Source organism: Drosophila yakuba, chromosome 2R (genome assembly GCF_016746365.2).
Source record: "Drosophila yakuba strain Tai18E2 chromosome 2R, Prin_Dyak_Tai18E2_2.1, whole genome shotgun sequence".
Taxonomy (NCBI): Eukaryota; Metazoa; Arthropoda; class Insecta; order Diptera; family Drosophilidae; genus Drosophila; species Drosophila yakuba.
Window position 1 is genome coordinate 12,253,397 of NC_052528.2, and position 12,746 is coordinate 12,266,142.

A 12,746-nucleotide genomic window follows, 5' to 3' on the forward strand; every position below is an offset into this window, starting at 1 on the left:
GAGCATACATCACAGGCAATCATTTGGTGACATAATTACTAATTTTTGGAGTTTAGACCTATGCTGCTTTTGGAAGTAAACTAATTTGGGAAATTAAGTATAGTTTTCCGTGATTACAAAGGAGAGCATTCTATGGATATCGCTTGGTTTTGCAATAAGTATAAATCGGGCGTAAAGCCGTGTGTTGGGTATCTTTCTGTGTGGATGCTAATGTATACATTTCAGCTTAAGAAGGGCTGTACCCCATTTCAAGGTCATGAATCATTGTGGTCACTAGACGCCCTCAGAATCCCTGTAATGGCTTGGTTCGCATTTTCGATCCTTTGCATTCTACTGATGATGTACTGCGTGCTCACACAAACAACATAACTCGGATTTCCATACGTGTATTAATTAGGATATTAAGGTATTTTGTTTTTTTTTTTTTGGGATTTAGTTTCTTTAACTGTGCTACCGGTATTCTAAACTCTGTTTTTATTTTCAGGTTTGATTTAAGGATCACGGACGGGAAGGACATTTAATTGTGCTTATACCTTTAGCATCATCAAAAAAGCACAAAATATTAAGACAGAGTTTTAGTAACTATAAAATATTCTTAATAGGTATTTTATGAATGCCTACGGGCTGGCCCTATATAAAAAGGTGTTATAGATTAAAAACAATAAAATTTCATTGACTTTTTATTTATGGGGGTCATTATTTAGCTATCGGTTGCTTTCCCTTTGATATGAGTACTTTTCTACATATTGAAATGTATTTTACACACAGCTAGCCGGGAAGCGAACCCGTTCCGTTTTTTGATAAAGAAATGTCAATGCCTAACACTAGAGGGCGGTAAAAACTGTTTTAAAAACAGCCACAAAGTCAAAATTATTTTTTACTTCGTTATCTATTTATTATTGCCTAATTTTGCAATTGTTTCCGTGGAGCGGCTCTAGTATCCTCGAATTGAAAGTTTGTGTATTATTTTACTTATATAAAAATTTTATTTTCAACCAGCATTTTTTAACTGATTACTTTTCTACTACTATTTACTTTATTCACTTTATCTACTATACGTCAGTTTATAAAGAAGTCGAATAATAAAGTATTACAAGGTTAGTTGCGCATGCGTGCCTACCAACCCGCAAGTAATTGCAGCGCTCTAAAATTCCATGCTAGCCTTTAATTCTGATAAGCGATTTCAGAACCCACTGCCCAAAATGTTCAGTGTGTTTGCTCAACCAATAATTTTGTTGTAGATGCCAGTTTTTTTGAGCACCTAAAGTCCCCCTGCCGGTTAGCTTCTGTTATCAGAGCAGCTAAACATCGAAGCTGGGCAGCTGTTTTAGTATTCGAGCTAATCAGCCACCGTAAGCACAGCTCGGTTAAGAATGTATTCCTACGTAGTAATTCCTTTGGTTCTGTTCTGTGTTCTGTTGGGAGGCATTTGGGCTCAGGATATTATTCCAGAGATACCAGATTATTCTCGGCCCACAACAACTGCAACAACAGAAGCCCCAACAACCTCTACAACAAAATCCACCACAACTACAACCACGCAACAGCCCACAACTACAACAACGGAACCCATTACAAGCACTACAACAACAGAACCCTCCACAAGCACTACAACAACGGAACCCATCACGACTTCAACCACACAAAGGACTCCTTTGGAACAACCAGATCAGACAACCAAGAAGCCAAACCGAGAAGTATGGATGCAACCACTAGAAAGGTGCTTTTTGACCAACCAGATGGAGTATAGTACCTGTAAGTGTGATGAAAATGCGGGAGAGATGATGAAGGGAACCGGGAACTGGGTGAATCACATTTCATCTGTTTGTTTTTCAATTTGCAGGCTGGCGAATCCCACCGACGTCCAGTTGTTATCACTGCTGCTACTACTACGACAGCCATATCACCGAATGTAGTAAGCTCCACCAAGGGCCTTGTGTGGCGTATGATTATGCCAAACTGAAAGTACACGTAAATTGGAAAGAAGTATTGTAAAATTAAATGAAGTGAACTGAACTGAAATAAAAACAGTGAAATGCTTGAATATTGGTTGTGCGACCATTTATCATGAATGCTAAGTAATTTGAAAAACACACGGTTTGGATGATGAACAAATAATAAAAATCGGTAAAATTTGCAACACTTATATATATATTTTGCAAAGGCTAAAGCAGCGGAAATACAAGTTTCTTGTCTTTGGTCTGGTGAGAAATTTTTGTACTTACTTTTCAAATACAGTTATTTACTCAACCAAACATTTTTAAGTGCCAGCATCTTATTTTTATATAATTACTTGGCGTTGGGTTTTTTGTCTTCTACTGTTCTGTTATCAGCCCTCACGTTTTGCGTGTGGGTCGGTGGGTATAAGTGTGTTAATGACTGCAGCTCTATAGCTAAAACCCAAGCGCAAGCTACTCGGGACAGGCGATCAGTTTCAGTACTCGATCCAATCCGCTCACGTCAACACAGCACGCTAAAAATGAGGTCCGCTGTTATTTGCTTGTTCTTCATCGCGACTGCAGCTTGGGCTCAGGATATTAAGCCAGAAGTTCCGATCTATTTTACGCCGCCCCCTATAATAACGATGACCACAGGGGGTCCCATAATGACCACTTTATCGGAGGAGACAACAACCGAATCCTCCCCGACCACAACCTTAGCAACCGAGTCCACCACAACTACAAAAACAGAAATATCTACCACTCCCACAACCGAGCCCAGTACTACAACTTCAACAACAGAGACCACCACAGCACTCACCACAACTACGGCAGTAGAAACCCACACAACTACAACGACAGAACCCAGTACTACAACTTTAACAACAGAGACCACCACGGCAGTCACACCAACTACTGCAGTAGAGACCCCCACAACTACAACGACAGAGCCCAACCCAGCTTCTACAACACAAGCGGAACCAATATATCCAATATATCCGACCTACATACCTCCCTACGTGCGGCCCACGACTACAGGAAGACCCCCTTATTATCCCATGTACCCCTGGAGCTCGAACAATGGCAATTCGGCAGTAAATTGTTATCTCAGAAATCAGCAGAAGTACAGAAAGGATTGTTATGGTATGTGTGATATCGAATCAGTTGCTTCATTTGTGTAATTTACGAATTGCAGGAGAGCGCTGGATACCGAGGACAATTTGTTACCGCTGCTGCTACTACGACTATAACCAAATAGCCGGATGCAGTGAAATTCACCGAGGACGGTGTTCGTGGTACGACCATGCTCGATGGGTATCTCCATTATCCATATCTCCATTCTATGTGTCTTAAATAGCTATAAAAGCTGCCTTAATATCGAAATTAAATAAAAACTGTACACTTCTGTTATAAATTAATTTGTATATACTGGACTGGGAAAATGTTAATTTGAATTTATTTATAACTTACTATATATAATATATAGTAATGCGTTATTGAGACAGCATTTTCACAATAATAGTAATAGCGTAGGATCAAACGTCTGAAATCTTATGCATTTATATATTCATACTATTTTATAGCTAGCTAAGACACTAACCCTGACCAAAATGGTTTCGTCTACCTCACTCTAGATGGCGCCAAAAGCGAGCTCTAGTGTGAGTCGGAAATCGACGATTTTGAAGATTAATTTCAACGTTTCATGATGCATGTTGGTAGTTGCACAATCAGTAACATAAGAAACTTTTCGAAATAAGGGTTCCTATTTTATTTTATTTGCACAATAGGACTTCGGTGATTTCACATTTCATGCATACATTTACCTTGAGTAAAAATAACGACAAGCTGTTATCGATGGTTCTTCAAGGACATCAATGGTGTTCTCAGAGGAAATAGCGAATTTTGTTTGAGGTGTAATTGTGCAGCACCTTTTATTGTTCTTTTATGTATTTTTGCAAATTAAAATCAGAAGCCAAACATTTTTTGTAATCAAATATTAACAGTCTTTACTAATCCAAAGTATAGACATTGCCCAAATTGAGGAAGCAGTCCTTGAGATGCTGTTGGCTCTCACAGAAGTCGGGAAAAGGAGGGGCCAGCACTTCATACATAATCCTGATAAGATCAATGAACTTGGCCAGGGCCTTGGAGTACTCCCCCGTTTCGTACAGCCTCTTGGCTGTGCGCGTCATCATCTCGGTATCCTGCATTACTTTTAGGCCCTTAAGGATGTTGGTTATCTCGCCACAAGTCACACACTTGACCATGAAGTCGTTGCAGCTGGGTGGCACTTCAATTACCGCCGCGCAATTGTTCGGGGCATCGCAGCGGAAACGAATCACATCCCGGGGAAGATCGTCAAACTTGGGCCAATTATCAATACAGGCATCGCAGGAGCATTCGAACCAGTAGAGCTCCTTTAAGCGCGCCTGGCGCTCCGGTCGTCCATCCTGGGTGTACATCGGACCGTAGTTCTCATTAATCGGTAATCCTGCTTCGATGGGTCTGACGCTGTTGACATGAATGGTGGTGCCGCGGAAGTAACGCACCACGCCGGGATCACAAGAGTGGTTGAACAGGGCCAGGGTGGGATAGATGGCGCCGCCTATGAAGATAGACTTCTCCCGTCCCGAGGAGCTGAACTTATGGAGCTCTGCCACCTCGTGGGTGTTGAACTGGATGAACTGCAGACTGCGCAGCACCAGGGAGCAAATGATTGACACCGCCTCTGGCTTGGGCTCCGATCCAAAGTAACCCCCTGCCCGAAGACAGTGGGTTAGGAAGCGGGCCATCAGGACGTGCTGAAAGAAGTTGGATGGCTGACGTTCTCCCTGATGCCTCTCCAGTTGAGCAACTCTACGGTAGTCATCCTTAGGAAGGCTAAAACCGTTTAAATATTAATGGAATAAGTTTTTCTAAACGTAGGGTCTAAATGAATAAGCTACCTGATTAGCTTTTCAGGTGTCAGCTCTTCATCAATGGTGGGTTTCAACTTGAGGAAGTAATCCAAGGGTTTGCTGGCAATGATCCTCAAAGCAATGTGGTTGTTAATGGATGCACCCGATCTCCAGATAATGGGCACTATACCACACTCGTACTTGTGATACTTCTTAGAGGCCTCTTCTCGACATTGCTCCGAGCAATAAAGCACATCAGCACATTTGGGACAGGCCACAGGAACCACAGTTCTAGACAAGATGGAAGGTTGTAAGTAATTCTAGATACTAACAGCTATTACGATACCTCATGAAACAATTCTCGCAGTGGGTCTTGGCAAACTTCTCCAGCAACACAGAGACAAAAGGTCGCTCCACTAAGAGCTCTTCGCCTGGCTTCACATCTGCAGAGGCTCTGGCAAATCGACCCTCCTGTCGATTGCTATCGATTCTCACCAGAGGACTCACGAACTCATTCTCCAACTTGACTGGCTTGGCCTGATCCAAAGCTATCTTCTGCTTTTGCTGCTTGGCCTCCTGTTTGGCAGAACGGGGATCATTTTGCAGCATCTTAATCATGGTCATGGCATCCAGGTTCAGCTTAGCACGCTTGTCAGAGGCCAGTGTGGAGTCATCCATGGTGGTGATGCACTTTCTGCGGGAAAATAATGTGGTTAATGGGTAACTTTTACAAACTAACAAGTCTCACTTGAATGATTCAATTGTGTGGGGATAGTCCTTAAGGGCCAAGTAGCAACGAGCCTGTCGTTCGTACAGCTTATAGATCAAATCTTTGGGATAACTGAGATCTAGGGCTCGCCTTATATCAATCAGGCACTCTCTGAAAGTGAAATTAGAATGTGTAAATTAAAATTTTGAATTCTCCCCAAAATAAGTTTCCCTAAGTTACTTACTGATATTTCTGCATGTGATACAAGGTGGCTGAGCGATTAGCTAAAACAACACGAATCTCCGCCACTGAAGAAGAAACAAAAAAACGTTGGTTTAAAATAATTAAATTAATAAGAATGTGCCAACCACTCACCATTTTCATTGGGCAGCGCCACATAGCTTCTGGTATAGAGCACCATGGCCTCCAGCCACTTCTTGGCCTTAAATGCAGCGGTGGCCCGCTCCTTGATCTCCGCCGCCAGAGAAGCGTTCTTGCCGGCGAACTCCTGGTTCACCACCAGGTTGGCATCCCCCGCCTGCACCCAGGGCAACTTTTCCACGTAGACCACGCGCTCCTCATCGCTCTTGCACGCTGATAACTTGGCGATGTCCGACTCGCAATTGGGACCAGCCTGTTCCTTGAGCTGTAGATAGTATTCGGCAAAGAAGCCCGTCTTCTGGCTAAGTGGAGTTTTCATTTTAGCTATGTGTTTCACCTCTAAATTATGCAAGTTTATAGATTTTCAGAACTTTTTCTGTACTCCCGGCTAGAAAACTGCAGATGAACTGAATCGGTATGTCGGGAAAATTCGACAACGTGTGGTATGAAGACAACATTTTGGGGACTTTATTTTTAGAAGAAGAGAGTGTCCCAAATAGAAATAGAGAAAGCGGCCAGAAATGGTGAGAGCAGAGAACGCCCTGCGTTTGTTTACTAACAAAGTTGTTGGGTTGTATTTGCCGAACAAGGAAAATCATTTATAATTAATTAAAAATCATACTAAAACGGGCATCAAAATTAACAGAAAAATTGCTGAGTGCTAAATGAGATTTTTGGCAACAGCGGGTTGTTCGCCTCTTTAGCTCAGTGGCAGAGCACTGGTCTTGTAAACCAGGGGTCGTGAGTTCAATCCTCACAGGAGGCAGAAGGGATTTTCAATCTTCAAATTCTCGTTCTCTTATATTTTGTTGTTTTTTAGTTTTCGTAGAATCAAGGATACATAATAGATTACTGTAATTTATTTACTATCCTTAATAAAAACCGCTTTTAAAAAACACGTAAATTTCATAATTAAAAATTAAAAAAAAAGTAATGAAAGTTATGACAAAGAAATAAAAATGATATTTTCTCCAAAATATTTTTTAAAATTTTTTGATCTTTAGTAAACATGATATTTAATAAAAACATAGTATCCTAGTTCTACTGGCAAACAATTGGCATTCTGAAATAACAAAATAAAATAAAAAAACGTAATCAAAAAAATCCAGTAGGCCTTTAACTGCCTCCTGTGAGGATTGAACTCACGACCCCTGGTTTACAAGACCAGTGCTCTGCCACTGAGCTAAAGAGGCTTGGGCAAGGCGGCCGGCAAAAGAGAAACTTCAACCAAGCGCCGTGCACCGACATTGTTATTGTCTGTTAACGATTGCTTGGCGCGGGTAGTTTAAAAAGTTGTAATTATAATTGCCGAGTACTTTGAGAAATTGGCTCCATAACAAAGGAAATGAATGTTCCCCTTATCTGGCATCGCGGCACTCAAGAGAACAACCAGCTGCTATACTTCTTTGGCTAATGAAGACAAGTGGAAGTTCAAAGAGAATTGCGGGTGTGCAACTTAGAGCGGCAATTTGTTATGGGTAAATTGACAAGAATTGTCGTGGGAAGTGGTAGATGCAACACATAATTGTGTCACTGGGCTGCAACTGAACTTCACTTCATATTTGCTTAAGACACAACTGTACTTTAAGGTTCACAAATGTTTCCCATATCGAATTACCTTTGCTAAGCCCTTTGGCATTTAATATGTATGCAAATGCGTTAAAGAAAAGGTGAAATGCGTAAATTACAGTGTCAACATTACAACGCCCACTTTGGTAAAAATTGGAACCGCTTTTTTCGGGGTGTCCCGCCGTGAAAATGCATTATGTGCAAAGGAAAGCGAAACCCAATATCCCTGGTAAGGGTGCACATTATGCTGTACAAGTATGCAAATTTCCTTAAGCTGTTGAATAGCGCCCCGCTTTTGACTTTGCGCATTTGTAACCCCTTTTTTCGTAGAGATCCCTCTCTTTGTGTAAAGCGATTCCAGGCCGTAGTGTTGGAAAGCACACAATTATGGATGACAACTGGACATGACAGTTCGTACATCTCGTCTCTGTCATCAATCATCAATCATGACGGAATGAAGGGGTGGTCTATGTCTGTGTCCATGTCGAAAACAATGTAATCATCAGGGCTTACAGCGGATCGGCAGCTGTCACTTGTACGCATGTACGACGCAGTGGCTTGTAGTACAGTAGATCCACTCAAAGGATGCCCCGTGTGGTCCTGATTGAACATTGTCAATAGTCGTAATCGCAATGTTTATGGGCTGTCATCCCAGGCGCAAAATATTTATCACTCTGCGAGAGTCGCATCCTCGAAGTTGCAACCCCTAATCATCCCTGCATAGTGGCACTGCATTTTTGCATTTTTCAATGCATTTCGAATCGCTTTCGTCCAGTTTTTGACCCTGGTTTGCCACTGCAACTGGCCAATGCGAATGCAAATTCATGCGGAATAAATGATGCATCCCCCCAACTCCCTGCTTTGTTCAGAGCCGCCTGTTAATTACAGTGTATTTTGTTATTTCCTCTTCCCTAGCCCACCTTTTTTATTCTTTCTGACTCTCGGTCGCTCACACACATACATATGTTTTATCAAACTTCCGTTGCATTTGCGTTTTTTGTTTGTTTTTATACCCTTCTACGGGGTTCATTGTCGGCTAAACACTTTTGGGAGAACTTCTAGTTTATTTGCCTTCTCCTTTTACACATTCAATATTTGTCAATTATTTGTTAATGGCTATTGACTCGAAAATCGATTTTTAATGGCATTGTTTTACATTATGACTACTTCTAATAAAAATACTGCATTTTTATAATTCAGTTCTGGGTAAAACTCCAGAAAACAAAGTTTTCATAAAATTCATATTTAAGCACTGAACTTCAATTCTTAATAAAGAATATAAAAAAACTATTTCCAAAGGGTGTTCAAATCATCAGTTTACCTAGAGTTAGCACTCTTTTGCATTGTGTTTTATTTGCGTTTTTTATTTTGCAATATACTAAACTTCCGTTTTGCATTTTTGTTGTATGTCTACTTTTGTTTACTTTGTGTTGTTGCCTGAGTTTTTTTCAGGTATTCATGTCAACTCGATTTGCACTGAAAACTCACAGCCCGTTCGCAGACAACAATCAAATAAATCCGAAATTAATTACAGCAACTAAATTGTGTTTAGGCCAGGTTGAGCACCTTCCTGCCTCAGTTTGTCACCAGAAAAAAAACGCTGCTAAAATAATTAAAAATCATTTTTCTCTCCCCAGCCACATGCATTTCAATTGCCGTCAAATGTCATTTGGTGGGCGACGCATTTGGCTGTTGACATTTGGAAAACGTCATAAATAATTTATAACAAACTTTTGCATTTTGGCCATTGTCTGAAAAGTCTTGAAAATGGATTTTTTGGATCTTGTACTTGATTGCCAGCTGGGGCTTTTTCGTTGTTTATGTGCCAAGTTGGTTTTTATGCAAATTAAAGTGTGCCACTTAATTAATTTTGAACGATCGGATAAGCATTTAAATAAATTAAGGTCTGAAGTGATCGGAATCAAGTTGTTTTCCGCCGATATACAAGTTTTTGGCTGATTTTTAAGATTATTATACTCTTTACATGTGGAGTTAAAGGGTGTGCTAGATTGGTTTAAATATCTTATTCGGATATCATGTTTCGTCTACTTATACAAGTTTGAAAGTTGAGATTTCGCATGCATTCTCTTAATAAATGTTTTGATTTAATTACTTTTCTTACCAATTTTCATGCCAACCAACTTTTGAAATTTCTTCCTCGCACTTCCACTAACTGAATAATGGGTATCTTATAGTCGAGAAACCCGATTGTTTCGTTCTCTAATGTCTCATCTTAAGGTAAATCACACCAAAGGCCCTGCTGAATCAACAAATTTGTGACAATAAATTCAATGCTGACTTAAAGATTAGAAGGAAATTACATATTGATTAAACTTTGTATATCTGGGAAAAGTGTTGGAACATGAGGTTCGAAATTATTTTAAGGCGGGCCGTGCTAATGCAATTCTGCCAAACGATGAAGTAAATATATACAAAGAAATGTTTCAATGGTTTCCCGTTGACGAATAAGAACTGTGCAATTGAATTTGGTGAAGCGCTCTTTAACTCACATTTTCAATCAACACTCATTGATTTGGGGTTTTCCAAATGTGTCGTTCATTGTAATTTTTCCTGAGCCGTCACTTGTCCATCAACGGAAGGAATCAAATTTCAATTAAACACTCAGCTTGAGTTTTCATTCAACTCTTTCGGCAGCATTTCAATGGAACTACAAGCATTTTCTTTGCGAGTATTTTCTTCCCAGTGATTTCTGACTTCTTTATGCATTTCCTGATCAACCAATAACCCTCTTCGCCCCATGAGTTCCCCTCTTTCTTCGCTGAAAATGTCGCTGGGGTCAATGGAAGTGCACAAAGGCCTTAATTCAATTTGAGTTCCATTAGCGTAAACGCATTGCGTGGAAAACTCTTCAGACCGAAATCAGTACAAATTAATTAAAAACTAAAAATAATAAAAAACAGACGAAAAGAAAGCAAAACACGAACCAAAGTGCACTGCAATGTGTGTGTTTACAAAGGCAAACAATGGAAAGTGCTTCAGCTCAAGTGGAAAACAAAAGCTAAACGAAATGAATTTCCAAGCCGATGAGGGGGTTGAAAACCCAATTTTGAAGAGCGGCGTCGGCGGCAGCTGGCCAAAAAGGAAAGGGAAAGGGGAAGGGACAAAGGGGGAGAGCGGAAAAGGCACGTGGCGCATGCGCAGGACCTCGATTTGGGTCGGGATCATAAGCTGTTACATCCAGCCGTCCGTAATACAGTTACAACCTGAGATTGATTGGTGCGAGGGGTTGAGGATGCGAAGTGACAGACTGTGACGAATTGCCTCGAGCGGATTCCCTCTCCCCAGCGCTGAAATGCATTTTTTTTTCGTTGTCTGCGATCCTTTTTTGGGATGCTAATGACGACGGAGCCATTGATGTAATGTCCTTTGCCTGTCAGCGCGTATTAGCCTCATATTTCTCTCTGGTGTCTCTTTTTTCTGCAATTTTACACTAAATCGGGCAATTTTTTACCCAATTTTTTTGTGCTCATTGTGATTGCCTGACACTTTTCGGATTGATTGGTAACAAAGAACGCAGACAGGGAGTATTAGTCAGCTTAATGCGTATATGAAATCTTTTTTTGCGGTTTAGCTGTGCTCGTTTTAATGCGATTTAATGGCAATTTGGGCACCTCGGGTAATTTTAAGCTATTTATTTATCCCTCGACACATTAGCAGCAGCTGTTAGAGTTTTACAACTTTACAACTCAGCACGCGACAGTTGCTGGCCTTTTCTTGGCACGATCCTGCTGTGAGTGCACGAATGCAAGATCTTCGATTTTAGGGTCAACATATGGAACCTAATCGATCGTAGTTTCTGAGGAAAACTCCCGACCCGAACCGCAGTTGATTTTACGGCTGGTAGCGGAGCGCAAAGATCGTTGATCCATTTTGCACGCACTGCTGCCTCGAAACTGAAATCGAACTGCACTCAACACAAACCGTATATACATATATACATATATATGTACATAAAAGTATGTGTAGTGTGTATCTTGCAGATGCGTGGTAATCAAAATGATGATGTGAAAATATTTGCTCATCAAGCATGTCGTCTGGGCTTTCAGGGAGGCCCACCTAATGGCTCCATCTTGGCAACAGGTGAACAGGCTGCCGAATTTCTTTCTTTTGACCCTAATTGTCATGGGCCACTGAAGCGCAGCGCCCAAGAGCCGATCTTAATGTTGATTATCCGCTGAATGTGTGTAATTTTGATGAAATTAATATCCGGCCGGCCTGACCTTGTGCCTCCATCTCCAATTCACTTCACCTTTCCACTGCCATTTCGCTTAATTGCCTTTGAAAGCATTTATCAGCTCGATGACAGCAATGGAACAAGAACGAGAGCAGCTCCAACTGTGTCAACATATGTTCTTCTTCTGCGACAGCTATCTTTTGTGTTCTTCGAGCAGATACAAAGATACAGTACCCGTGCAATGCAAGCCAAGCTCTCACCCAGCGGTTGAAATTCGCTTCTGGGGCGCCCTCAAAACGCGGGCCTCTTTAGCTCAGTGGCAGAGCACTGGTCTTGTAAACCAGGGGTCGTGAGTTCAATCCTCACAGGAGGCATCCAACTGCCCCAGTTTGGCATGGGGTGGCGTGGGAGTTCCACTTTTTTGGAAACTCTTCGATCTGCATGCAAAGATAATGGAAGTAGCTAGATTTTGAAATATTTATAGATCCGACGTTGATGTAAAAACCCATCAAGTGATTTAAAAATGATATATTTTGTAAATGCACAGCACCCATTAACAACTCCCTGGAATGTCTATATCATACTATCGAGTCCACCTCTAAGATACATATATACAATTTCTTAACCCCATGCTCCATTCTTATGTTTAACCAAAATAAAAGGGAACTATATTTTATGGGGTTGCCGTGACATTAACCCTTAGTGAAAACCTTCTTCCTCTGGTAAAATTCTTCATTGCGCAATGTGCACATTAAATTAGCTCGTTGTCCTAAATAGAGAGCACCTGTCACCTGTCCAAGGACTTTGGGACGCCCCAAAAACGCGATCCAGTTCCGCTCCCATTGCTGTTCAGCTGGTGAGACAATTTTTGTCGTCTCGCGATCTTGGAAATGCTCCATAGACACGCACACCTCTAAGGAAACATGGAAAAAACGAGGATCGGCAGTGGAAAATGCGTCCAGGTAGCGCGGCGAAATGTTTTCTTTATGATGGCATAAATTCAGTTTTAATTGAGGTTGCAAGCGGCTACTTGTTCGGTCATTGAAATCTCATCC

General features: G+C 41.2%; 3 protein-coding genes and 3 non-coding genes across 6 annotated transcripts; 4 read left to right on the forward strand and 2 right to left on the reverse strand.

Annotated features, from left to right (window-relative positions):
• Positions 1–1,034: 1,034 nt before the first annotated feature.
• On the forward strand, positions 1,035–2,255 carry LOC122319521 (salivary glue protein Sgs-3). The gene is made up of 2 exons (XM_043206902.1): positions 1,035–1,755; positions 1,844–2,255. The coding sequence occupies exons 1-2, from the start codon at positions 1,374–1,376 to the stop codon at positions 1,993–1,995; spliced, it is 534 nt and encodes a 177-aa protein (XP_043062837.1). The 5' UTR covers positions 1,035–1,373; the 3' UTR covers positions 1,996–2,255.
• Positions 2,256–2,387: 132 nt separating this feature from the next.
• On the forward strand, positions 2,388–3,354 carry LOC6530277 (integumentary mucin C.1). Its single transcript, XM_002091173.4, has 2 exons — positions 2,388–3,083; positions 3,136–3,354. Exons 1-2 carry the CDS (start codon positions 2,480–2,482, stop codon positions 3,291–3,293), a joined length of 762 nt encoding a protein of 253 aa, XP_002091209.2. The 5' UTR covers positions 2,388–2,479; the 3' UTR covers positions 3,294–3,354.
• Positions 3,355–3,845: 491 nt separating this feature from the next.
• LOC6530278 (SET and MYND domain-containing protein 4) lies at positions 3,846–6,379 on the reverse strand. The gene is made up of 6 exons (XM_002091174.4): positions 5,922–6,379; positions 5,791–5,854; positions 5,586–5,717; positions 5,184–5,531; positions 4,886–5,128; positions 3,846–4,820 (listed from the first exon to the last, which is right to left on the reverse strand). Exons 1-6 carry the CDS (start codon positions 6,244–6,246, stop codon positions 3,950–3,952), a joined length of 1,983 nt encoding a protein of 660 aa, XP_002091210.3. The 5' UTR covers positions 6,247–6,379; the 3' UTR covers positions 3,846–3,949.
• A 242-nt stretch (positions 6,380–6,621) lies between these two features.
• On the forward strand, positions 6,622–6,693 carry Trnat-ugu. Its single transcript has one exon. It is a non-coding gene; the product is annotated as a tRNA-Thr (tRNA).
• A 355-nt stretch (positions 6,694–7,048) lies between these two features.
• Trnat-ugu lies at positions 7,049–7,120 on the reverse strand. The gene has a single exon. It is a non-coding gene; the product is annotated as a tRNA-Thr (tRNA).
• A 4,873-nt stretch (positions 7,121–11,993) lies between these two features.
• On the forward strand, positions 11,994–12,065 carry Trnat-ugu. The gene has a single exon. It is a non-coding gene; the product is annotated as a tRNA-Thr (tRNA).
• The last annotated feature ends 681 nt before the right edge of the window (positions 12,066–12,746 follow it).